General features: G+C 35.7%; 1 protein-coding gene across 1 annotated transcript in view; it reads left to right on the top strand.

Moving 5' to 3' along the window:
• SLC30A5 (solute carrier family 30 member 5) overlaps window positions 1-23,874 on the top strand; it is a 35,499-nt gene extending 11,625 nt beyond the window's left edge. The window contains exons 4-16 of the mRNA XM_025924316.2: window positions 1,437-1,522; window positions 5,214-5,301; window positions 8,956-9,043; window positions 10,224-10,300; window positions 10,539-10,709; window positions 11,936-12,224; window positions 12,401-12,609; window positions 13,149-13,306; window positions 14,600-14,729; window positions 17,363-17,564; window positions 18,226-18,452; window positions 22,069-22,197; window positions 23,034-23,874. Of these exons, the coding sequence (XP_025780101.1) occupies window positions 1,437-1,522; window positions 5,214-5,301; window positions 8,956-9,043; window positions 10,224-10,300; window positions 10,539-10,709; window positions 11,936-12,224; window positions 12,401-12,609; window positions 13,149-13,306; window positions 14,600-14,729; window positions 17,363-17,564; window positions 18,226-18,452; window positions 22,069-22,197; window positions 23,034-23,204 (2,025 nt within the window). The 3' untranslated portion in view covers window positions 23,205-23,874. The remainder of the gene's footprint in view (window positions 1-1,436; window positions 1,523-5,213; window positions 5,302-8,955; window positions 9,044-10,223; window positions 10,301-10,538; window positions 10,710-11,935; window positions 12,225-12,400; window positions 12,610-13,148; window positions 13,307-14,599; window positions 14,730-17,362; window positions 17,565-18,225; window positions 18,453-22,068; window positions 22,198-23,033) is intronic.
• Window positions 23,875-24,146: the final 272 nt, after the last annotated feature.

Here is a 24,146-nt window from a genome sequence, read left to right as displayed (position 1 = left end):
GTTTGTTCTCATTTTTTAAGAGTCTCTTATGCTTTGGCTGTCTCCCACTCTAACCTCTTTTTTTTTTTGCTTCCCCTCCCCCATGGGTTTCTGTTAAGTTTCTCAGGATCCACATGAGAGTGAAACCATATGGTATCTGTCTTTCTCTGTGTGACTTATTTCACTTAGCATCACACTCTCCAGTTCCATCCACGTTGCTACAAAGGGCCATATTTCGTTCTTTCTCATTGCCGTGTAGTACTCCATTGTGTATATGAACCACAATTTCTTTATCCATTCATCAGTTGATGGACAGTTAGGCTCTTTCCATAATTTGGCTATTGTTGAGAGTGCTGCTATAAACATTGGGGTACAAGTGCCCCTATGCATCAGTACTCCTGTATCCCTTGGGTAAATTCCTAGCAGTGCTATTGCTGGGTCATAGGGTAAAAAAAAATATGAAGAAGAAAGTAGAAAAACATTAAGGTATACAGTACTTTTTTTGTAATGCAGTATCCTTATTCTGAAAGATTTATGAATGAGACATGGAGACATACCCAAGAGCCTAGTACAAGTGTCATGAGGAGGCAGATAAAGCATAGGGGTTAAGAATGAGGCTTCTGGAGGCAGACAGATGCATATTCTGTCTGTCCTTACAAACTTTTACTTTGAACAAGTTAATTAATTTCTACCTTAATATTTTCACCTATGAAATGGAGTTAATAATACCATTGTAATGAAGCTGTGAGGAATAAATGAATTAATACATATAAAGTTCTTGAAGTAGTGCCTGGGATATAGTGACTATGCAGTAAGTATTAGCTGTTACTCTCATCTTCATTATTATTTTCTATAGACCCCTGAAGTTCAGGATACATAGCAGAAATGTCCTGCATTTTGCATAGTCACCTCATATTATCACCTCTTTGGACAGTAGAGGTATATCCTACTACGTGTTTGCTGTATGCCACAACTTAGAAACTTGTACTGCAAGTTTTTATTAAAATGACAAATGTAGGTACCTCTCTCTTAGAGACCATGCATGTTTTAAAAATGGGATTAATATTTTAAACCCCATCATAACTTTTTTTCTCTTTTGAAGTAATTAAAGCTCTGAATATCTCTAGAAAAGAATTTAAAGACTAAAACAATACATGTTCCTAGCAAAGTAATGAGAAACTAATGGAAAAAAAAAATTATACTCTATAGAAAAAGATCTCAAAATCTAACAACAGATGAGAATATAGAAAATGGAAAACAGACTACTGTCTTACAAATCTAGATTTAGTCAAAGGATCTTAACATTTTCTATTTAATTTCAAGATACGTAATTATTTAGCCTTTAAAATATTAAAGTGCTACCATTATTTTCTTTCCCTATGTGTTTTGTTTAAGACTTTGAGATAATAGCAAAACATACATGAGTAAAATTTTTAACTTTTTGTTTCCATTTATAGTGGATCAAAATATTTAAGCATGCAGTTGCTGGGTGTATCATTTCACTCTTGTGGTTTTTTGGCCTCACTCTTTGTGGACCACTAAGGTAAAAGTGCATATTTTGAATGTTTGTTTGTGTTTCTTAATTTTGAATATTAGTTTTCTTCCATTATATATAATATCAAATGCTTATGTTATGTGCAAATGCTTCTATCACTTGTATAGCATTGGATACAATTCAACATATAGAGTGGGGGAGAGAGGGAGGGAAGGAGAGAACCTGTTGAATTTGTGGTCTAGCTTTTGGTGAACACCATTAATGTATTGTTCATGATCTGTCATGATATTTTAATAGTTAAGAATCTAGTTTCAGGGGCGCCTGGGTGGCTTAGTTAGGCGTCTGACTGGCTCAGTTCATGCTCTCATGGCTTGTCAGTTTGAGCTCTTTGTCAGGCTCTGTGCTGACAGCTCAGAGGAGCCTGCTTCAGATTGTGTGTCTCTCTCTCTCTGTCCCTCCCCTGCTTGCCCTTTGTCTCTCAGAAATAAACATTAAAATTTTTTTTAAATCCAGTTTCAGAAAAGTTTTAGCATAGGTGGCTTTTTATCATCCCTTGGTGATCCCTTTTAGCAACTGATTTTAGAAACTAAAAGGTCTGAAGTGGTAAATAAAATCAACCAGTACAAGAGCAAAATCTTTATTTAAACACTTTTTTCTTCACTACTCTGAAATACTCTTACCAACAGAAAATTCTTAAAAAATATGGTCATAAACAAATGTCTTGACAACAGTGTGTCAGTCATCAGATTAAAGATGAGTTAACTCTCATATTCCCCTAGATCTATATAGAGCAATCTTTTTGTGTAATGGACCAATTCCCGGGGGTGGGGGGTGGTGTTTAAGGGCCACTTAATAGGAATTGTAACGTACATATCTGCATAAACATTTTTAATGCTTCTCTGTAGCTAAAGGGTTTTACTTATTGATTGAAAGTATAAGAAAAAGTACCTGGCCATTGTTGGGAGGAGGGGGGTATGATGATGAGAGGAAAGGAATAAAATTAAGGATATTTTAAAGAATCTCACTCAGAATAATGGGGTAGACAGAGTAAAAATGATAGGTGGAAAATGCTTTGTGAAAATCCTTTCCCCTCTTTTGGCTAATAGAATAGCTTCCAGGTTTGAGTCCCTTTAGCTTGTTTACCGTGTACTTCGTCAGATGCAGGGTATACATAATTCCAGATGTCATGTCCTTGTCCATGACAGCAGCAGCATCCTGGAATGGTAGGTAAGGCAGCTGGATTTTCTCAGCTTGGGAGAGCTTTTTCACTTTATGCTTGAATATGATTAACAGTATTATCATCTCTAATATTTTAAGTTTCTTTTCCATGAAATTATGTTTTGTTCTGTATGTTATTAAATCACTGTCCCCACATATTAGGGTAGGGAAAGAAGGGGAAAATTGTTAAATTCTTACTTGACTCCTTATTTAGTCCTCTACTTCCTACCCTTAAAATCCCTCACTGCCAGCTCCTGTGCCAACACTGCCCCTCTCATTCTTTTATTAAAACCATCGTGCAGGGTGCCTGGATGGCTCAGTCGGTAGAGCATGCAACTCTTTTATCTCAAAGTGGTGAGTTCAGGCCCCATGTTGGGCATGGAGCCTACTTAAGTTTTAAAAAATAAAAACTATCATGCAGTTTCTTGACTAGAAAGACTTTGTGGAGTTGTGCTTGGGTGGCTCATTCGGTTGAGCTTCTGACTCAGGATTTCAGCTCAGGGCATGATCCCAGGATTATGGGATCAAGCCCTGCAGTGGGCTCCATGTTTCCTGTGGAGCCAGCGTAGGATTCTCTCTCTTTCCCTCTGCTGCTCTCCCTCATGCACATGTACACACACACATACTGTCTCTCTCTCAAATAAAAAAGACCTCTTTGGTGTTCCATAGCCTGTCTCATTTCAGGTGGTATTACTCTTTTGATATATTTATTTTCTTAAGTTGTACCTCATAATCATTAATAGAATTAAAGTTAGTATTGCTGTGTTCTGTATTACAGATTTTTGAGTAAAGAGAAAAAATGAAAATGTGTTAAAAGAGCAGCTGAAAATCTTACTATTTAGATCCTATAAGCCCTGTTTTTGCTGGTGATAGTTTTTCAAGTTTTTAAAATATTTCACACAGATAAGAGAGGAAATATGTTTAATAATAGTGAACATTTACGTATCCAACATCCAGTCCCCCAAATAAAATCTTACCAATACTTGGGGGCACCTGGTTGGTTCAGTCAGTTAAGGGTAGTGACTCTTGATTTTGACTCAGGTCATGATCTCACAGTTGTGGGATCAAGCCCCACATGGGGCTCCTCAGTGTTGAGCCTGCATAAGATTCTCTCTCTCCCTCCTGCTGCCCCTCCCCTATACCGCATGCTCACTTGTGCATTCTCTCTCTCTAAAAAAAAAAAAAAAAAAAAAATGTATATATATATCTGTATATGTGTATATAACACATGTATATATATGGGGATCCTGGGTGGCTCAGTCAGTTAAGCGTCTGACCCTTGATTTCAGCTCAGGTCATGATCTCATGGTTTGTAAGTTCGAGCCCTACATCAGGCTCTGTGCTGATAGTTCAAAGCCTGCTTGATATTTTCTGTCTCCCCCTCTCTCTGCCCTTGTCTGCTTTCTCTCTGTCTTGAAATAAACTTTAAAAAAAAAAAAAATACCTATCTTACCAATGCCTTTGAATGCTGGTGTTTCCCTCCTGACTGTATCCCCATCTCCCCTTACCCTTGGGTGTAGTCAGCATCTTAAGTTTTGTTTTTCATTTTCTTGATTTCCTTTATAGTTTTTTCACATATGTACCTAAGTCTTTTTTTTTTTTTTAATGTTTAATTGTGGTTTTTTTTTAATGTTTACAAGTTTTTTACTTTATGTACATAGATGATTTTGTGTGTATGTTCTACAGTGTACTTTTTTGCATTTAAATTTATGTTTGAGACTTGCCCATCTTGATGCATGTTATATATATATATAGTTCATTTTTATGGCAATTTTTAAATATAAGATTCACATACCTTAAGATTCATTCCTTTTTTCTTTGTCCATTTGGGCTGCTATAACAAAAATACCAAAGACTGGGTAGCTTTTAAACAGCACAAATTTACTTCTCACAGTTCTGGAAACTGGCAAGTCTCAGATCAAGGTGAGGCAGATTCACTGTCTGGTGAGGCACTGCTTCCTGGTTTCTCTGTAACCTCACATGGCAGAAGGGGCAAAGGGAGCGCTCTATCGTCTTTTATATGAGGGCTTTAATTCCATTCATGAGGGGGTTCACACTGGGGATTGAGTTCAGCATATAAAATTAGAGGGGATGCAAACATGCAGTCTATAACACATTTAAAGTGTAGTATTCACCATTTCTTAATATATTCATATAATTTAATTCATTTTTTACTGTTGTAAAATAGTCCATTGAATAGATACACTCTAATTTATATTTTTCTCTTACCAGTAGCATTAAGTTGAGGCTACTGCAAACAAAGCTGGTATGAGCAACCTTCTAAGTGTTTCCTGGCACACGTACACAAGAAATTGTTGTGATATAATCATGCAAGTAGTATTACCGGGTAGATAATGCCAAAAGGTAGCTAATTCTAAAGCATTTGTACCTATTTATTTTTCTCAGTGTTTTATGAAATCAGGAAGAAATACTTATTTTCTCTTACTCTTGTTGAATTCATACTTCTTGGTAAAGATCAGATATATTTTATGTGAATGATCATGTTTTTGTATTTTTCTAGGACTTTGTTGCTATTTGAACACAGTGATATTGTTGTCATCTCACTACTCAGTGTTTTGTTCACTAGTTCTGGAGGAGGACCAGCAAAGGTACAATTTTCTTTTATTAGTTACTTGAAAATTGAAAGTATACGTGTAAAGTATTAACTAAAGCAATTAAATAATATCTTTTAGCATTTAAAAGAATGTAAGGGTGGGGGCGCCTGGCTGACTCAGTGGGTTAAGCACTGACTCTTGATTTCGCTCAGATCATGATCTCACAGTTCGTAAGTTCGAGCCCCACATTGGTCTCCTCACTGACAGCTGGAAGCCTGCTTGGGAGTCTCTCTCTCTCTCTTCCTCTCTTTCCGCCCCTCCCCCCATGCTTGCCCACACACTTTCTCTCTCTCAAAAATAAATAAATAAAAGAATTCAGGGGCTTTTTCTGCTAATTTTAACTTTTTCTTACAAACTTTTTTTACTTTTTATTCCAAAATCATCATATGTTCCCAGAAACTGGCAAAAAGAGCACGAAGAGCACCCTTCACTCAGTTTCAGTGGTAACTTCTTACCCAACTCAAACACACTATGGAAACCAAGAAATTGACATTGATATAATCCATAGACCTTATCAAGATTCAGAACTGTTTGATCACCACAAAAATCTCCATCATGCTGTAGCCAAGCCTGTCACCCACCTTATTCTTTCTTCTTTCTTTTTTTTTTTTTTTTTTAATTAATTTTGAGAGAAAAAGAGCAAAGGAGGGGCAGAGAGAGAGAGGGAGCGAGAAGCAGGCACTGAACTGTCAGTGCAGAGCCCAACCCGGTGCTCGATCTCACGAACCATGAGATCATGACCTGAGCCAAAATCAGGAGTCAGCTGCTTAACCACCTGAGCCACTCAGGTACCCCTCGCACACCTCATTTTTAACCCTTATTCGTCATTTTTGGAAAATACCTAAGAACTTCTTACAAAGTCTAATGAGCATTTTGCCAACTAGGCAGCTTTATTTATTTTTTTTTTTTTTTTTTTTTTTTTTTTTTTTTTTTTTTTTTTGAGAGTGCACACATGAGCGGGAGAAGGGTAGAAGGCTTGGAAGAGAATCTTAAGTAGGCTATACACTCAGTGCAGAGACCTACTCAGGGCTCAGTCTCACAACCCTTAAATCGAGAGTCAGACATTTAACCTACTGAAGGTACCCCAGAAGCCTTCTTTATCTTAAATAACTTAAGAATTATCCTTCTTTGGTAAATGAGTCATAAATCTGCAATTCCAAATTCTTAAAACTACAGTATTTCTGTTTTACCAAATTGAATGCTTTCTGTGCATGGTACATTGTCCCAGTTACAGGAGTCCGTGTCCTAAAAGGAGCTGTTTCAAGCCGAGTATTGGAGGCACATGAATAAAATTAAGTGAACAAAGTAATATGCCAAGGAGAGCAGAGAGACTACCCAGCCCATAGATTTCAAATAGGATCATTAATATTAAAGCATATGCCAATATTTTTTTTCTTTCAATGTTTATTTTATTTTGAGAGAAAGAGAGTGTGAGCAGGAGAGGGGTAGAGATAGAGGGGCAGAGAGAGAATCCCAAGCAGGCTCTGTGCCATCAGTACAGAGCCCAACAAGGGGCTCGAATTCACAAACCATGAGATCATGACCTGAGCTGAAATCAAGAGTTAGTTGCTTAACTGACTGATCCACCCAGGCGTACCCTGTATGCCACTCTTTCTTTGATCCCATTCATATACTACGCCGTAATAAATGTCAAGTGGAGCACCTGAGTGGCTCAGTTGGTTAATTGTCCGACTTCAGCTCAGGTCATGATCTCACAGTTTTGTGAGTTCAAGCCCCACGTTGGGCTCTGTGCTGACAGTTTAGAGCCTAGAGCCTGCTTTGGATTCTGTGTCTCCCATTCTCTCTCTGCCCCTCCCCCACTCATGGGTTTTCTCTCTCTCTCTCTCTCTCTCATTATTTTAAATAAATAAATATTTAAAAATAAAAAAATGTCAAGTGGATTGAAGAGTTTTGTGGACACAAACATATAATAAAATAAATGTAGAATTAAAATATGTAAAATGTATTAAATAATATAAATATATAACATACAGAATAATATAAACATGTATAATATATAAAATAAATATATGTAAAATAAAATAAATTATGAGGAGAAAACCTTCTGAGCATAAAAGCAGTGGGAAAAAATCACAATGGGAAAACTCAGTAAATTTGATTTCATTATGATTATAACCTTCTATGTAACAGAAGTCATTGTGCAGACAACAAACTAACAATAACAACAAAAATTACCACAAGTAAAAGTTTTACATTTCTTTTAAAATATAAATCACTCAAGTAAGTTAAGAAAAATGCTTAAGATTCTCAGTAAAAATGATCCAAGGGCGGGGAAAGACAACTCACAAAAGAAATACAACTGACTTTAGGGGCACCTGGATGCCTCAGTCAGTTGAGCATCTGACTATTGATTTCAGCTCCCATCATGATCTCAGTCTCATGATGTGAGGTTGAGCCCCACATCAGGTTCTGCACTGACAACATGGAGCCAGCTTGAGATTCTCTCTCTCACTCTCTCTCTCTCTCTCTCTCTCTCTCTCTCTCACACACACACACACACACACACACACACACTAAATGTTTTTTAAGAAAGAAATAAAAATGACTTAAAAACAAAAAATTTGTTGCAGTTAGACTCAGAAATGAGAGTATAAATCATATATATTTTCTCATTAGTGTGTTACAAATCTGGGCATCTATCCACCAGCAGGGTTTTTTTCTTAGCTGTGACTGAAGCACTACAAAATTTAATTTGCTGTCTTTGACAAAAGATTAAATTACATTCTCCATAGCTGGGTATTGTTGATATTGTGTGGTTTATATGTATTGACTTTTGTCAAAATATCCACCACTCTAAGAGAATTTATCAAGTATAGTGGTGATCACATTAATGAATAGGACTCTCACTTTAAATTTTAACTTTTATTTAATGAAGGTGTATGGTAGTACACCTATAAATTTATAAATACAGAATGTATAATAATGCATTTGGATGTATAATAATGTTTTTGGATGGCTTTTATACCCAAAATTCTGAAGTATTTGCATAAACTAGGCAGTATGTTCCTCCTATGATTTTTTTTTTTCATCAAAATCCTTTCCCTGGAATGAGAATATAAAATTTAAAAATTTATCAGCTTTTAAATGCTCTGCACCTTTACTGGATATGAGAAATGACTGCCAATTTTCTTAATGTGCCCTCTTAGTTCTGTTTCCATAGAAGAGTCATAACTAGAATATTGATATTATTATCAATAATTAACTGTAAATTAACTGTCTATCACTTGCATGTTGTAGAATAAAGTTAGTTCATGCTAATAATTCTGTAGCTTCTTGAGCTTTTCAACCCGAAGCAAAATAACATTTAGGGATATTAATTCTGCAAACATAAATGGTTTGTGCATGGTAACATGCCTAGTCCTATGAACAAGGAGACAGTTGAAGTCATCATTATTATGTGCCTTAAATGCCCTTAAACTATTCTGCAGAATTTGTTGTAGCTCTTTGCTTTTTTTATCTGTTAATACTGCTTATTTATGTTATATAGTAGAAGGGCTTTAATGTCAGATGTTATTTTTTCTTCACATATTTATTTGAAAACAATTTTTCTTTAGTATTTGTATAGTCATGGTCTTAAAAATCAACTCTTAAAATAGTCATCCTAAGTAATATTTTCTTCATTTTCAGACAAGAGGGGCTGCTTTTTTCATTATTGCTGTGATCTGCCTATTGCTTTTCGACAATGATGATCTCATGGCTAAAATGGCTGAACACCGTATCCTTTTGCAATAGATTGGAATTATATAGTCTTGAAAATAGGAAACTGGCAGAATGGGACAAGGAGGATTGAATTAAACTGATCAGTCATGAATGAAACTTCCATGAGTTAATGTAGGTATTCAAATAATGAGTAAATTTATTCTAAATTAAATATTTTATGGCGTCCTAATCAATATATTCTACAGAGACAGTGAAAGAATATTTTAGAATGTCCTGGTGCTTAAAACAAAACAAAAAAAAAGGATTTGCCAGTCAACAAAATCAATCTGTTGGCTCCCTTGTACCAAATTTAACAATTCAAATACTTGATTTAGAAGTCAGTTGCAATTATTAAATATAAACTTTTTTTTGAAATTTAATGAAAAATCTTTGGCATCTTCTTGCCGAAAAGAAAAAGTTGAAATTCCTTAACCTGGTAATCACTCTCTTGCTCTAAACTGTTATTTCCAGTTCAGCTTCTACTCTTCTATAACCCCAACTTTGCAGTCAAACAAGTATACCCCTTTTCCTCTACAAACAGACATGCCCTGTTCCTGCCTGTCCATACCCCTTTGCCCGCTCCACTTAGCAGAACTTGGAACACCAGTTTTAATTCTTCTGGTTACTGATACTGTTCTAGAGCCTGTTACTTAAACAACAATTTACTTTCTTAGACTGAAAGAGGGTGGCATGACTGCAAAACTCCACATTGCTTGTGATATGTCTCCGCCCCACCAACCCTTTCTACTTGCTGCTTTACTGAGGCTTACGTGGTCAGTGATTTAGAAATAGATTTAGGATTGATTCGACCTCTTGTTCTGAAAGAGCAACCTTAATTCCTTGGTAGGAATGGTCCAAAATGTTCCTTGGCCTTATCCCTTTGCCCTACTCATAGTATGCATGCATATACTTTTGAAGGTTAACTCCTGAAATTTAACAACTGTATCTCAAGCACTATTATAATTGTTTTGGAGACAACAAAAATACAAGCCATTCCAATTTATAAATTATGTCCCAAAATTAACTATTTAATTGTTTTGTTTTTAAGGGCAATATATTGTTGCAGGTAGTCAGGTTTGGGGTTCCCAAACTAGTCTCTAGTCAACCCAAAATAATGTAGCTAAAATTTTAGGAGGACTTCAGAATTCAAAGAGTTAATATTTGGGGTTTTTCTTCCTTTACTGCAACTCACTTAGCTGAAGGACATCATGACAGCGCTCTAACTCACATGCTTTACACAGCCATTGCCTTCTTAGGTGTGGCAGATCACAAGGTATGTTCTTTTCTTTGTTCCTAACATAATCAAGAGATTTTGAAAAATTACCACAACTGTAACTTTAAAAGTGCATTAAAGTAAGTTATCAGTAATTTACAGTACTGCCTGACATTTAAGTAGTTCGGTAATTTAGGATATGGAAAAAACATAATAGTTCCATTTCTTCCAATACTATGTATTGAAGGATTGAGTGAACCGTGTGTTTCTAATCAAACTTATGTCATTTTATTTATAGGGTGGAGTATTATTGCTAGTACTGGCTTTGTGTTGTAAAGTTGGTTTTCATACAGCATCCAGAAAACTCTCTATAGATGTTGGTGGAGCCAAGCGTCTTCAAGCTTTATCCCATCTTGTTTCTGTGCTTCTCTTATGTCCATGGGTCATTGTTCTTTCTGTGACAACTGAGGTAAGAGCAGGAATGTATTGGTCATAAGTAAAATGAATTGCTGTTACTTATAAATTTTAGTTCATTTCAGTACATTGTATTTTATTTCACTTCGAGCTTACAAGTGTTGTAAGTTTGCTTTTTTTCATAATTTTTGAAAAATTTTTGGAATTTTTATTGCTTATAGAAAATATAAATCAAGTACTATCACATATATATATATACCTCCCATTCCTGTAGCTCAAAGGAATCAGTTAAAGACATAATTTAGGAGGTACCTGAGTGATTCAGTTAAGCATCCGACTCAGGATATCGGCTCAGGTCCTGATCCCAGGGTCGTGAGATCAAGCCCCATGTTGGGCTCCATGCTGAAAGGGAAGCCGGCTTGGGATTTTCTGTCCCTTTCTCTTTCTGCCCGTCTCCCACCCACATGTATGTACATGTGTGCTTGCTCTCTCTCTCTCTCTCAAAATAAAATAAATAAACATTAAAAAAAAAAAAAAAGACACGGTGCCTGGGTGGCTCGGTCAGTTGAGCGTTTGACTCTTGATTTTCGCTCAGGTCATGATCTTGGGGTTTTGTGGGTTCAAGCCCTGTTTAGGCTCTGCACTGACCCTGTGGAGCCTGCTTGGTTCTCTCCCTCTCCCTCCCCTTCTCCCTCTCCCTCCCCTTCTCCCTCTCCCTCCCCTTCTCCCTTTCCCTCTCTCTCTCTTTCTCTCTCTCTCTCTCTCTCTGCTCTTCCCCAGCTAGCACTCTCTGTATCTCTCAAAATAAATACACTTAAAAAATTTATTTTAAGTGCGGTAACGCAACCGATCCCGGAGAAGCTGGCGGGAGCCCCGGGGAGAGTTCTCTTTTCTTTGTGAAGGGCAGGGCGCCCTGGAATGGGTTCGCCCTGAGAGAGGGGCCCGTGCCTTGGAAAGCGTCGCGGTTCCAAAAAAAAAAAAAATTTATTTTAAAAAAAAGACACAATTTAATACTTAACCATGTGTTACTTATACACAAGGATTGTGGATCACTTAGTATTTATAAAATTATTAAACCATAATGCTTTTGTTTGTTAATACTTTGGGGACTACTAGGAAAATGCAGTAATATTTTATATCTCTTATATTTTGGCATTTTATGAATCATATTTAATCACAGTATTTGTTTATATATAAAGAGATTAACTAAAACATAAGATATGAACTTTATACCTGTGCAGTACTGACAATTTCTTTTTTTCTTCTCTGTTTAATTCCTAGAGTAAAGTCGAGTCTTGGTTTTCTCTCATTATGCCTTTCACAACAGTTATCTTTTTTGTCATGATCCTGGATTTCTATGTCGATTCTGTTTGTTCAGTCAAAATGGAAGTTTCCAAATGTGCCCGCTATGGATCCTTTCCCATTTTCATTAGTGCTTTACTCTTTGGAAACTTTTGGACACATCCAATAACAGACCAGCTTCGAGCTATGAACAGAGCAGCACACCAGGAAAGCACTGAACACGTCCTGTCCGGAGGAGTGGTAGTGAGCGCTATATTCTTCATTTTGTGTGAGCACTTTTCCCCTTAGGAAATTTCATCTTATGGATTCTGGTGTGGAAGTCATTTACTTAATTTGGGAATTTGTTCAGTGCTTGCATTTAGTGCTGACAGGTACGGTGTTGGTTTGGTAGCTTAAGCTTTTAAAGCTTTTATAATGTTCATGGGTTTTTTTTCCTTTTTTTAGCTGCCAACATCTTATCATCTCCTTCTAAGAGAGGACAGAAAGGCACTCTAATTGGATATTCTCCTGAAGGAACACCTCTTTATAACTTCATGGGTGATGCTTTTCAGCATAGCTCCCAATCGATCCCTAGGTTTATTAAGGAATCACTAAAACAAATTCTTGAGGAAAATGACTCTAGGCAGATCTTTTACTTCTTGTGCTTGAATCTGGTAAGATTTTTAAATATTAATGACATACCTTAAAAAGTTTAATCTTTTAATTTTGATATTTCTGGTAGAATTTTAGTAATTACCAAAATTTTGATCATCAGGGGCTAAAACTATATTTTCTGTAAGTAATAGGAAGATTACAGGATCATATTCAGACTACTTATGCAACTTTTGAGGCATTTTAGTTGCATCAGTTTAGTGTACTATTTCAAATCAGTAAATATAGTATCCTGTAAAGATTTTTATCTACTTCTTACAGGATCTCACTACAGACCACAGTGCTAACATTTTTGTAGCCTAGTTTATTGAGTTCTACAGTCATATAAATGAAACTGTCTCCTTTTAAATGATGTGTAAGATGAACCTATCTGATTTAGTATCTTAACAGTTTATATGAAATGAAATAAAATAGCAGTTATATCATCAAGTAAGGTTTGTGTAATAAACGGTTAAAATTGTCATGATTGCATTCTGATAAATGTATTGAAACAGTATTTCCCAACACATTCCTCCCCTATTTGTCTTTAAACATATTTTAGCTTTTTACCTTTGTGGAATTATTCTATGGAGTGTTGACCAATAGTCTGGGTCTGATCTCAGATGGATTTCACATGCTCTTTGACTGCTCTGCTTTGGTCATGGGACTTTTTGCAGCCCTGATGAGTAGATGGAAAGCTACTCGGATTTTCTCCTATGGGTAGGTACCTTGACCATCAAGGTGATGTAACAAAATGAAAAAATTCTCAGGGCAAATTCCATCTTAGGAAATAAAATTTAAAAAAAAAATTTTTTTTAATTTATTTTGAAAGGGAGAGAGAATATGCATGCATGCGTGAGTGGAGGAGGGGCAGAGAGAGGGGGAGAGAGAGAATCCCAAGCAGGCTCCATGCTGTTAGCACAGAGCCTGATGAGATCATTACCTGAGCTGAAATCAAGAGTTGGCCCCCCATGCACTGAGCCACCCAGGCACCCCAGAAAATACAATTGTATTACTTTTAATACAAATAATTTTTCAGAGCTTTTTTTTTCTTTAATTTGAATTAAGTAAGAGGAAATAAACCAAGCATGATACTGAATGGCAGTGAGCTCAAGATTATACTCTCTGCCAAATCCATCTTACATGGAGGTAGCAAAAATTAGTTAGATTTTGAGCTCTTTGCCTAACAGTTTCTTTGAGACAATGGAATGTGCATGGTCATTCACATCTTTGCTGTTATAAACAGTATTCAAACTTTGAAGTGGCTATGCATGAAATGCCCTTTCATTAACTGAATTCATTTCAACTGAATTCATTTCAACAAATACTAAAATCCCTGATTTATATGATGAATTTTGATAAGACCCTAAATAGATTGATAAATTCAGCTATTTTCAACTGTTTATATTCTGAAAGACAGAGGGGCCAAAGATACAAATAATTTTGGTACAAAGCAGAATCTGTGTGTTGTGACAGAGGTACAGAGCCCATCAAAGGCTTAAAGGAGAGAGAAGTAACTTCTTGCTAATAAATTAGGCAAGGCCTTGTATAAGAGAGAACATTGAAGAAGGACTTTGATAAATATTTAAAATTTTAACAAACATATACAGAAAGACTCTTTCAGCATTGGTGTGGTGTTTAAAATCTTGATAATTTTCTAGTCTTACTAATTATGTACATAATTGAAGATCTAGACTTATATATCCTCTTTTGTAACATAATAATGTTTATGCTTTAAAAATATTTGTAGGGGCGTCTGGGTGGGTTGAGCGGCCTACTTTGGCTGAGGTCATGATCTCACCATTTGTGAGTTCGAGCCCCACATCAGGCCCTGTGCTGATGGCTCGGAACCTGGAGCCTGCTTTGGATTCTGTGTCTCCCTCTCTCTCAGCCCCTCCCCTGCTCGCACCCTGTCTCTCTCATAAATAAACATTAAAAATTTAAATAAATAAATAAAAATAAAATAAAAATATTTGTCATTTTCCTTTCTAAAAATATTTTTTACATTTCTAGGTATGGCCGAATAGAAATTCTCTCTGGATTTATTAATGGACTTTTTCTAATGGTAATAGCTTTTTTTGTGTTTATGGAGTCAGTGGCTAGATTAATTGATCCTCCGGAATTAGACACACACATGTTAACAGTAAGTCTCTTTTTTTCCTGTTTGATTTTCTACTCATAACCCCTTTAGCTTTCTCCATGCTAAAGTTTAACTACCTGTAATTATTGATGTAGGAAGGTTTTACTTTATTTTTATAATTTAAATTAACATAAGCTCTTGACCCTGTATTTACATTTACACTGCTGACTCCTAGAAATTAATCCTTTTCTCTCATATTTTAGCAGTCAGAATATTAGATGACATTCTAATACATAACAGATATCTTTCTGACTTATCCAGTGTTTTTGTATGAAGATGTGCTTTTATTTTTTTTTTTAATGTTTATTTATTTTGAAAGGGAGAAAGCATGGATGGGGGAGGGGCAGAGAGAGAGGAAGAGAGAAAATTGCAAGCAGGCTCTGGCTGTCAGAGCAGAGCCCGACGTGCGGCTTGATCTCACAAACCGCGACATATGACCTGAGCCAAAATCAAAAGTTCCACACTTGCGAGTCACCCAGGTGCCCCAAGATGTGCTTTTAAATACCTGAGGAAATTTGCAAAATGTTAGCGAATCAGAAAAATACTATCATTTTAAAGGCTTTATCTTACAGATTATTTACTGTTAGAAATTTTTAATGTTCTCCCTGTATTGCCTTACCTTTATATGTGCTGTTTCTTGAAGCTGGCATGCCCTTCCCTCACATCTGCCTTTCCACCTTCCTCAAGACTTTGCTTGTTGTCTCAAGTGAGAGATTTTCCCTTAACTCCTGTCTTCCTTCCTCAGTTTCTTAGATTTTTCCCTTTCTCACTATTCGCATTGTATCTTGCTTTTTTTTTTTTTTTTTTTAAGCAACATTGAGTTAACTCCTTTGTCATTCTTCCACAATTAAAGATGTAAGTGAAGTATCTTGGGGACCTGAATGGTTTATTATTAAGTGTTAAATTCTAGCACCTGGCTTGTAGTTATGAATCTGGTTGGTGGAAGTATATGTTAGTAAAATGGTTTGGATTACAGTTTGGAAATATATTTTGAATTTTAAATGCTCACATCCTTTAACCTTTAATATTTATTACAGAAATACTTGCACAGGTGTGTAAAGGTGCATGATTCATTGTGCCATTGTTCATTATGGCGAAAAAAATCAATAAAAAGACTAATTAAATAAAGATGTTGTTTATAGAAAACTAGGTGCCCAGTAAGAAGAATGAGGCACGTCTGTATATACAGGCATGAAAAATATTTGTAAGCTGTACTAAGTTAAACAAAATTTTCCAAAGCAGTATTATAACATGATGCTATTATTGGTTTAAAAGGGGATTGATGTATGTATTTTAGTACATGCATAGAGTGTACACTATTCTCTTAGTGACTAACTCAGGGTTAGAATTATATGGGGGATTATACTTTCTATGTTGTTTTTTTTTTCTGGTGAAATCTATACAAATGAAGTATTTATCATTAGAGGACAAGTAGTTGAGATGATGGGGATCTCTTTATGCAGTATTTGATTTAATTCAAAGTTCAGTAACCATCTTCAAGCTCATAAAGCTAACTAAAATTTTAAAGTCTGACAAACAAATGAGCCACAATAAGAAATACATAGTTTCCATATATGATTACTAAAGTAAATCTCTTCTCTTACATCCTTTGGAAATTGATTAGAATTATCTGTACCCGTTATTTTTATATATTCTTTTTATAAATCAAATGAATTTCTCTGAAGGAGAAATTGTAGACGTACATAAATTAAATAACACCCTTAACTATTACCCAAAATCATTTTGTAAGGATAATCAAGGATAAGTAACTTTATGTATCCTTTAGGATGTTGTTGTGGCATTATTAAATCCAGACAATGCCATTTATATCTTTGCTTTTCCATTATACTTTTTTTTTTACTTTGGCAAATTTTACTGTATTTAAGACACAATAAGACTGTATGTATTTGGAATCTACTAGTTAGTAAATTATAATCATTGCCTTACAAACTGAAATTTACCTAGTAATATAAATGAGATTTCAACTACAGTGTATACTTAAGCAGTACTTTCAAACTCTATTTAAATAAACAAAACAAAACTTTAGCATAATTATTTATTCATAAACCATGAACCAGGTGCATATTATTCTTTTTCCAACGTTTTTTTTTTTTTTTTTTAATTTATTTATTTTTGGGACAGAGAGAGACAGAGCATGAACGGGGGAGGGGCAGAGAGAGAGGGAGACACAGAATCGGAAACAGGCTCCAGGCTCCGAGCCATCAGCCCAGAGCCTGACGCGGGGCTCGAACTCACGGACCGCGAGATCGTGACCTGGCTGAAGTCGGACGCTTAACCGACTGCGCCACCCAGGCGCCCCAAGTGCTTATTATTCTTAATCACTTGCTTAAAGCAAGTCCAAATCCTTCTACTTGCCAAAACTTTGGTTTTTGGAAGTTAAAAATGTTTCTTCTAAAATACTCAAAAATCCGATTTTTAAAAATTTTGGATTTCCAAACAAAACTACATTAATAAGTAAATAAAATTTCTGAATTTCCTTATTGAACTTTGTGAGGTTTTACCATAAATACTTTTAAAACCATAAACAGAAAAACATTTAGATCTGTAGTAACTTTTAAGTAACAAATTTATTTTTTTAACTACAAATTGAAGGTTTTCTTTTCTCCTTTTACTAGCCAGTCTCAGTTGGAGGGCTGATAGTAAACCTTATTGGTATCTGTGCCTTTAGCCATGCCCATAACCATAACCATGGAGCTTCTCAGGGAAGCTGTCATTCATCTGATCACAGCCATTCCCACCATATGCATGGACACAGTGACCACGGACATGGTCACAGCCACGGATCTGCAGGCAGAGGCATGAATGCTAACATGAGGGGTGAGTCCTTGCCAAATATTGTCCTACCTTTCAGTTGTGTTCTGAATTGACACTGTCTTACTTGTATTAAGTATTAGGCTTCTGGTACAGCTTTATTTTTGTAAAACAATCTGTGGTTAAAAAATAAATAAATAAAGTCATCTGTTGTAGAAAATGCTCACATTGGTTCATAAATGTCAATTTTTAAACAGATTATTATAGAGTCCTTTTCCTGTGACATTTGCATAAATATTATTTGGAACGGGAACACTGAGTGTGTCATTATGAACTTTCACTACAAAAGAACCAGGAAATTTTTATTGTATTATAAATATACATGGGAGAATTTTTATCACTTACTGTGTTAAATTATATATTCTGATGGTTTAATAGAAGTAATTTGCGTAATGTCAAAACTTGGCTCATGTGTGATTTCTAGGAAAACCACACCATCATAAAACTTAACACTCTCTGTTACCGTTGCCTACATTTTCCCTTTACCACTGGTCTGTGAATTGTTTGAGAGTAGTGACCTTGTTTTTTGTTGGTTTTTTTTTTTAAGTACCATCCCCTAGCAGAATTTCTGGTGCATAGTAGATACCCAGTATTGTTTATAAAATGGATAAAAGAACTAAATTAGATGTGCTTTAATTTTTAATGTTTTCATGTGTTTTACTTGCAGGTGTATTTCTACATGTTTTGGCAGACACGCTTGGCAGTATTGGTGTGATCGTATCCACAGTTCTTATAGAGCAGTTTGGATGGTTCATTGCTGATCCCCTCTGTTCTCTTTTTATTGCCGTATTAATATTTCTCAGTGTTGTTCCACTGATTAAAGATGCCTGTCAGGTTCTACTTTTGAGATTGCCACCAGAATGTGAAAAAGAACTACATGTTGCTTTAGAAAAGGTACCGTGTGTAATTTCTTTACTATATTTTTTCCTTTTATTGTTATTTTTTAATGTTTTGTTTTATTTTTGAGAGAGAGCATGTGCACGCATGCAAACGGGTGGAGGGGCAGAGAGAGGGAAAGAGAGGATTCGAAGTGGGGTCTGCCCTGACAGCAGAGAGCCCAATGCGGGGCTCAAACTCACAAATGGTGAGATCATGACCTGAGCTGAAAATGAACACCGACTGAGCCACCCTGGTGCCCCTATTTTTTCCTTTTAAAATAGCATTTGAAATTGAGTAAGTTGACCCAACTAGGAATGTGAAAAATATGAATGAAGAAAATACAGTCTTTTTTTTTTTTTAAATTTTTTTTTTTTTTTCAACGTTTATTTATTTTTGGGACAGAGAGAGACAGAGCATGAACGGGGGAGGGGCAGAGAGAGAGGAAGACACAGAATCGGAAACAGGCTCCAGGCTCCGAGCCATCAGCCCAGAGCCCGACGCGGGGCTCGAACTCACGGACCGCGAGATCGTGACCTGGCTGAAGTCGGACGCCCAACCGACTGCGCCACCCAGGCGCCCCAATACAGTCTTATTTAAAGGACATAAAAATAAGTACTGAATAAATGGAGACATTTTTCTTGGATGGGAAACAGTATTGTAAAGATGTTGCATTTCTTTTATTTAAATCTCAGTGCAGTTGCCTTTCCTTGGGATTTTTGGGTTTTTTTCCTTTTGTTTGTTTGTTTTATTTTGTTATCCAGTATTACTTGGAAGCTTATTTGGAAGAGTTAATGCTTGAGAATAACAAAAAAAACCCATAAATTACAGAATTAACTAATAGGATGCTGTTTGGTGATTATAAAGTTACGGAATTATCCAACACAAATAATAGTTTTGTTTTTGCACAACAGTAAACACATAAATCAATTTTTTTTAAATTGGTGGTCCAGAAACAGACCCAGGAATTTATGGAATTCAGTACGTAGCAAAGCTTGGCATTTTAGATCAGTGGGGAGAAAGGGTGGACCTAATTAATATTTCTACTTAGTGGAATATAAAAAGCTGTATCTCTTCACCACCAAATATCAAAATGTATTTCCAATGTACTGGATATGTAAAAGATAAAAAATAATGAAGGTACTAAAATAAAATAGAAGAATACTTTCAGGGCTACAGAGGTAGAGAAAGCCTTTTTAATAAGTTCGAATTAAAACCAGAAGCCAAAAAAGGACAGAAAAAAATCTATAGATTGGAGCAGTTAAAAATTGTTGATTGGCAAAAGACTCCATTAACAAATAAGAAATACAGAAGGCAGACAAGAGAAAAATATTTGCAGCACATATAAGCAACCAGAGACTTACTGTGCATAATTTTTTAAATTAAGAGAGTCTTGGGGCGCCTGAGTGCCTCAGTTGGTTGGGCAGCTGACTTCAGCTCAGGTCATGATCTCACAGCTTATGGGTTCAAGTCCTACATTCAGCTTGGAGCCTGGAGCCTGCTTCAGATTCTATGACTCCCTCTCTCTCCGCCCCTCCCCTACTCACATTCTGTCTCTCTCAAAAAATAAACAAACACTAAAAAATTAAAAATTAAAAAAAAAAAATCAAGAGAGTCTTGAGGCGCCTGGGTGGCTCAGTGGGTTGAGCTCCAGCTTCAGCTCAGGTCATGATCTCACAGTTCGTGAGTTTGAGCTCCATATCAGGCTCTGTGCTGACAGCTCAGAGCCTAGAGCCTGCTTCAGATTCTGTATCTCCCTCTCTCTGCCCTTACCCCTCTCATTCTCATTCTCTCTCTCTCTCTCTGTTAAAAATAAAAAAAATATTTTTATAAAACAAATTTGTTTAAAAAAGAAAGTCTTGTAAGAAAATGGACTAGAATATAAATCAGCAATTCACAGAAAAAACAAATACAAAAGAAATTTTTTTCAGCTTGTGGTTTGCCATGTCATATTTTCTTTTAAAGGAGGCCTTACCCATTGTGGGGCTCAAACTCACTCAAGATAAGAGTCACATGCTCTACCAACTGAGCCAACCAGGCACCCTTGCCATATCACATTAAATCAGGATCTGCTGATGAAAAGTTGGCATCTTGAATATTAAAGGAATAGCATCTTAACCCACTGTTTTCATAAATAAAATTAGTAGTTCCCTCACCTTCTTGTTATTAGTGAATACTACATTATTCTAAAAGTGAAAAAAAGTTTTATTTCAAAATAATGTATGTCCATTATGGGAAAAGGAAAACTTCAAAATACAGAAAAGCACACACACACAAAATCACATATAATTCTACCACCTAGAAAGAAACCTCTTTATATTTTATTTTATTTTATTTTATTTTATTTTATTTTATTTTATTTTATTTTATTTTATTTTATTTTATTTTTATTTTATTTTAGTAATCTCTGCCACCAATGTGGAGCTCAAACTCATGATCAAGAGTTGCATGCTCTAGGGGTGCCTGGGTGGCACAGTTGGTTAAACGTCCAACTCTTGGTTTCAGCTCAGGTCATGATCTCACGTTTCAGGAGTTCGAGCCCCACAGCTGACAGCACAGAGCCTGCTTGGGTTCTCTCTCTCTCTCTCTCTCTCTCTCTCTCTCTCTCTCTGCCCCTCCCCATTTGTGCTGTCTCTGTCTCTCTCTAAGTAAATTAAAAAAATATATTTAAAAAAAAAAAAGAGGGGCACCTGGGTGGCTCAGGTGGTTAAGTGTCCAACTTCGGCTCAGATCATGATCTCACGGGTTGTGAGTTCGAGCCCCACGTCAGGCTCTGTGCTGACAGGTCGGAGCCTGGAGCCTGCTTCTGATTGTGTGTCTCCTTCTCTCTCTGTCCCTCCCCTGTTCACGCTCTGTCTCTCACTCTCTCTAAAAATAAAATAAAAAAACATTTAAAAAGAAAAAAGAAAAGAGTTGCATGCTCTACCAACTGAGCCAGCCAGGTGCCCCTGGAAAGAAGCACTTTTAAAAATTGTTTCTCTATATTTTAGGTATTTTGAACATGGCAAAAAACTATTTTGTGCTACTTTGTAAATTTTTCCCCATTTAATTATGTCATATTAATAAATGCCTTTAATACATTTTTGATGACAGTGTCCTATTACGTTATATGTGTTGTCTGTTTTTAACCAGTTCTCCATTACTAAGCATAAAGGATATCTTTTGAACATGTTTCTATACTAAATAATATGTGAATGTATGTATCAACATGAGGAAACCATTTAGTCCATTGAATGTATCCCAAAGTTTAGCATCGGTAAAGTACCTCTTCAAGAAGGGAAAATGGGTGTGCGACTATTACTCACTTCCCATTCAGAGCTGTCTTCCTCGGCCTCACTCTGTTGGAAATATTTTACTTCAAGCGAGTTGTCCCTTTCCTTTCTCACTTCCTTGCTCTCCTTTTTATCTTTTTTTTTCTTCTTAAGAGAGGGAGAGAGAGGATCCCAAGCAGGCTCCACACTTGTCAGCACGGAGCCTGATGTGGGGATCGATCCCACGAACCTTGAGATCATGACGTGAGCCGAAATCGAGAGTCAGACACTTAATCATCTGGTTCCTGGACCAAAAAGATTGCTTTGTGTTAAGTAAATTAGGCTTTATGTCCATTTATATCACCTCTTTTTTTATCTTACAGATACAGAAAATTGAAGGATTAATATCATACCGAGACCCTCATTTTTGGCGTCATTCAGCCAGTGTTGTGGCAGGAACAGTTCATATACAGGTGGCATCCGATGTGCTGGAGCAAAGAATAGTACAGCAGGTGATCAGCTTTTCTTTTTAAAGTAATTTCAGTTGAGTTAAGTCATGCATAAATTTGCACACATCATAAATTACACAGTTCAGTAATCATTTGACTGTTCAAAAACATCAATCTTTTGGCTGTCTAAAGATAATATACCTTATTTTTTACATCTAGATTTGTTTTCTGCCCAAAAATGGTAAAAATTAAGTTTTAGTATTTAGAGCACAAGCTTAAGGTAATGTTAAAATATCACTTGTGATCCACCTTGGTTCCCAATAGGTTATCTAGAAATTAATTATTATAAATATAGCTCTAGATTAATAATAATCACAATAAAGTTGGCAAGGTATATGCTATGGTTGGAAGTAAGAATCAAAATAGTTTTAATATCCCTTTTCTAAACATACCAAATTGGAAACAAAAGCTGTTTTTCTTTTCAAATTGGAATGTCAGGTCAGTAATTTACAGGTCTTCTAAAAGATTATATTTAACATTTTACCAAGTAAATGATAAACATTACTTTGAGGATTATCTTTTTTTTTTTTTTTTATGTTTATTTATATTTGAGAGAGAGCATGGGCAGGGGAGGGGCAGAGAGAGAGACAGAGACAGAATAATGAAGCAGGCTCCAGACTCTGAGCTGTCATCACAGAGCCTGATGTAGGGCTCAAACTCACGAGCTGTGAGATCATGGCCTGAGCCGAAATCAGATAAACTGACTGAGCCACCCAGGCGCCCCGGGGATTATCTTTGACTATCTGTGGCTATGAAAAAAATGTCCTATCAGATATTTGAGACATATGTACTAAATGCACTAATCTAAATGCTTTAAAATGTATGGGTTTTTATAACAGGTTACAGGAATACTTAAAGATGCTGGAGTAAACAATTTAACCATTCAAGTGGAAAAAGAGGCATACTTTCAACATATGTCTGGCCTAAGTACTGGATTTCATGATGTTCTAGCTATGACCAAACAAATGGAGTCCATGAAATACTACAAAGATGGTACTTACATCATGTGAGATAACTCAAGGATTACCTCTGGGGTATGGACAATGAAGATGAAATTGCTCGGTATTTATAATATTGCCAGAAGGAAGAAAATTGCACATAATTGTACAGAAACATTTTGCTGTATTTGAGACAAATTCTAAAGTTCCCTACTATTGGATCAAGGAATCTTTCATAAAGGAAATTTAAATACAGAATGAAGCATTAATTGTACAAGTAAAATAATTACTTGAATTACGTGTATAATGAGAATTTTAAAATTTGAACATGTGTCACATCATCTTCGAAAATGAACATATAATGATGGATTCTGGTGAAGACCAAAATTACTTCTGTGTGTTTACTTTCTGTCATAAAATATCTCCATTGTAAATAATGTATTTACATGTTTATTACAAAGACCCAAATGAAAAATTTTTAGTCAATTTTTTGCATAGCCCTAGGATAAAATAGGAATAAAAGTTCTATATTTATGGATTTTCTGTATATAAAACTGGTTTCTAATTATAACTTAAATCCATTACGTAAAAGCTGTATTGCCACTTTAAATGTAAACTAAATTATTTAGGAGAAACCAACCACTGAAATGAGACAAGCTGAAATGAGAATAGGGAATTAAAACATTATTGATGTATTGAAAACCAACCACTCTGTAAAATAAATTTTTTTTACTTTTGGTAATATTTGCAAATGAATAATTACTTTATTAGGGTAAAGAATTTTACCAAGTTGTGTGCATATTATTCGATCACTTGTCTTCTTCCTCTGTAGTAGAATGTTCCATTTCTTGTAATGCATCTGCCATTCCAAGTTGCTTATCAAGCTGGTATCCACGCAGTGCTAGGGTTTTCATCTATTCAGTTAGCTCCATATTTTGTGGAATAGCCAGTTGAGAGAATCATAGATAATTGTCAATTCATGTTTGAATTTTCTGCCTTTAGACTAACGTAATT

This window comes from Puma concolor, chromosome A1, assembly GCF_028749965.1.
Source record: "Puma concolor isolate L17-30 chromosome A1, mPumCon1.1.hap2, whole genome shotgun sequence".
Classification (NCBI taxonomy): domain Eukaryota; kingdom Metazoa; phylum Chordata; class Mammalia; order Carnivora; family Felidae; genus Puma; species Puma concolor.
Note: the sequence above shows the minus strand (reverse complement) of the source record. Positions and strands in the feature narration are given on the sequence as shown.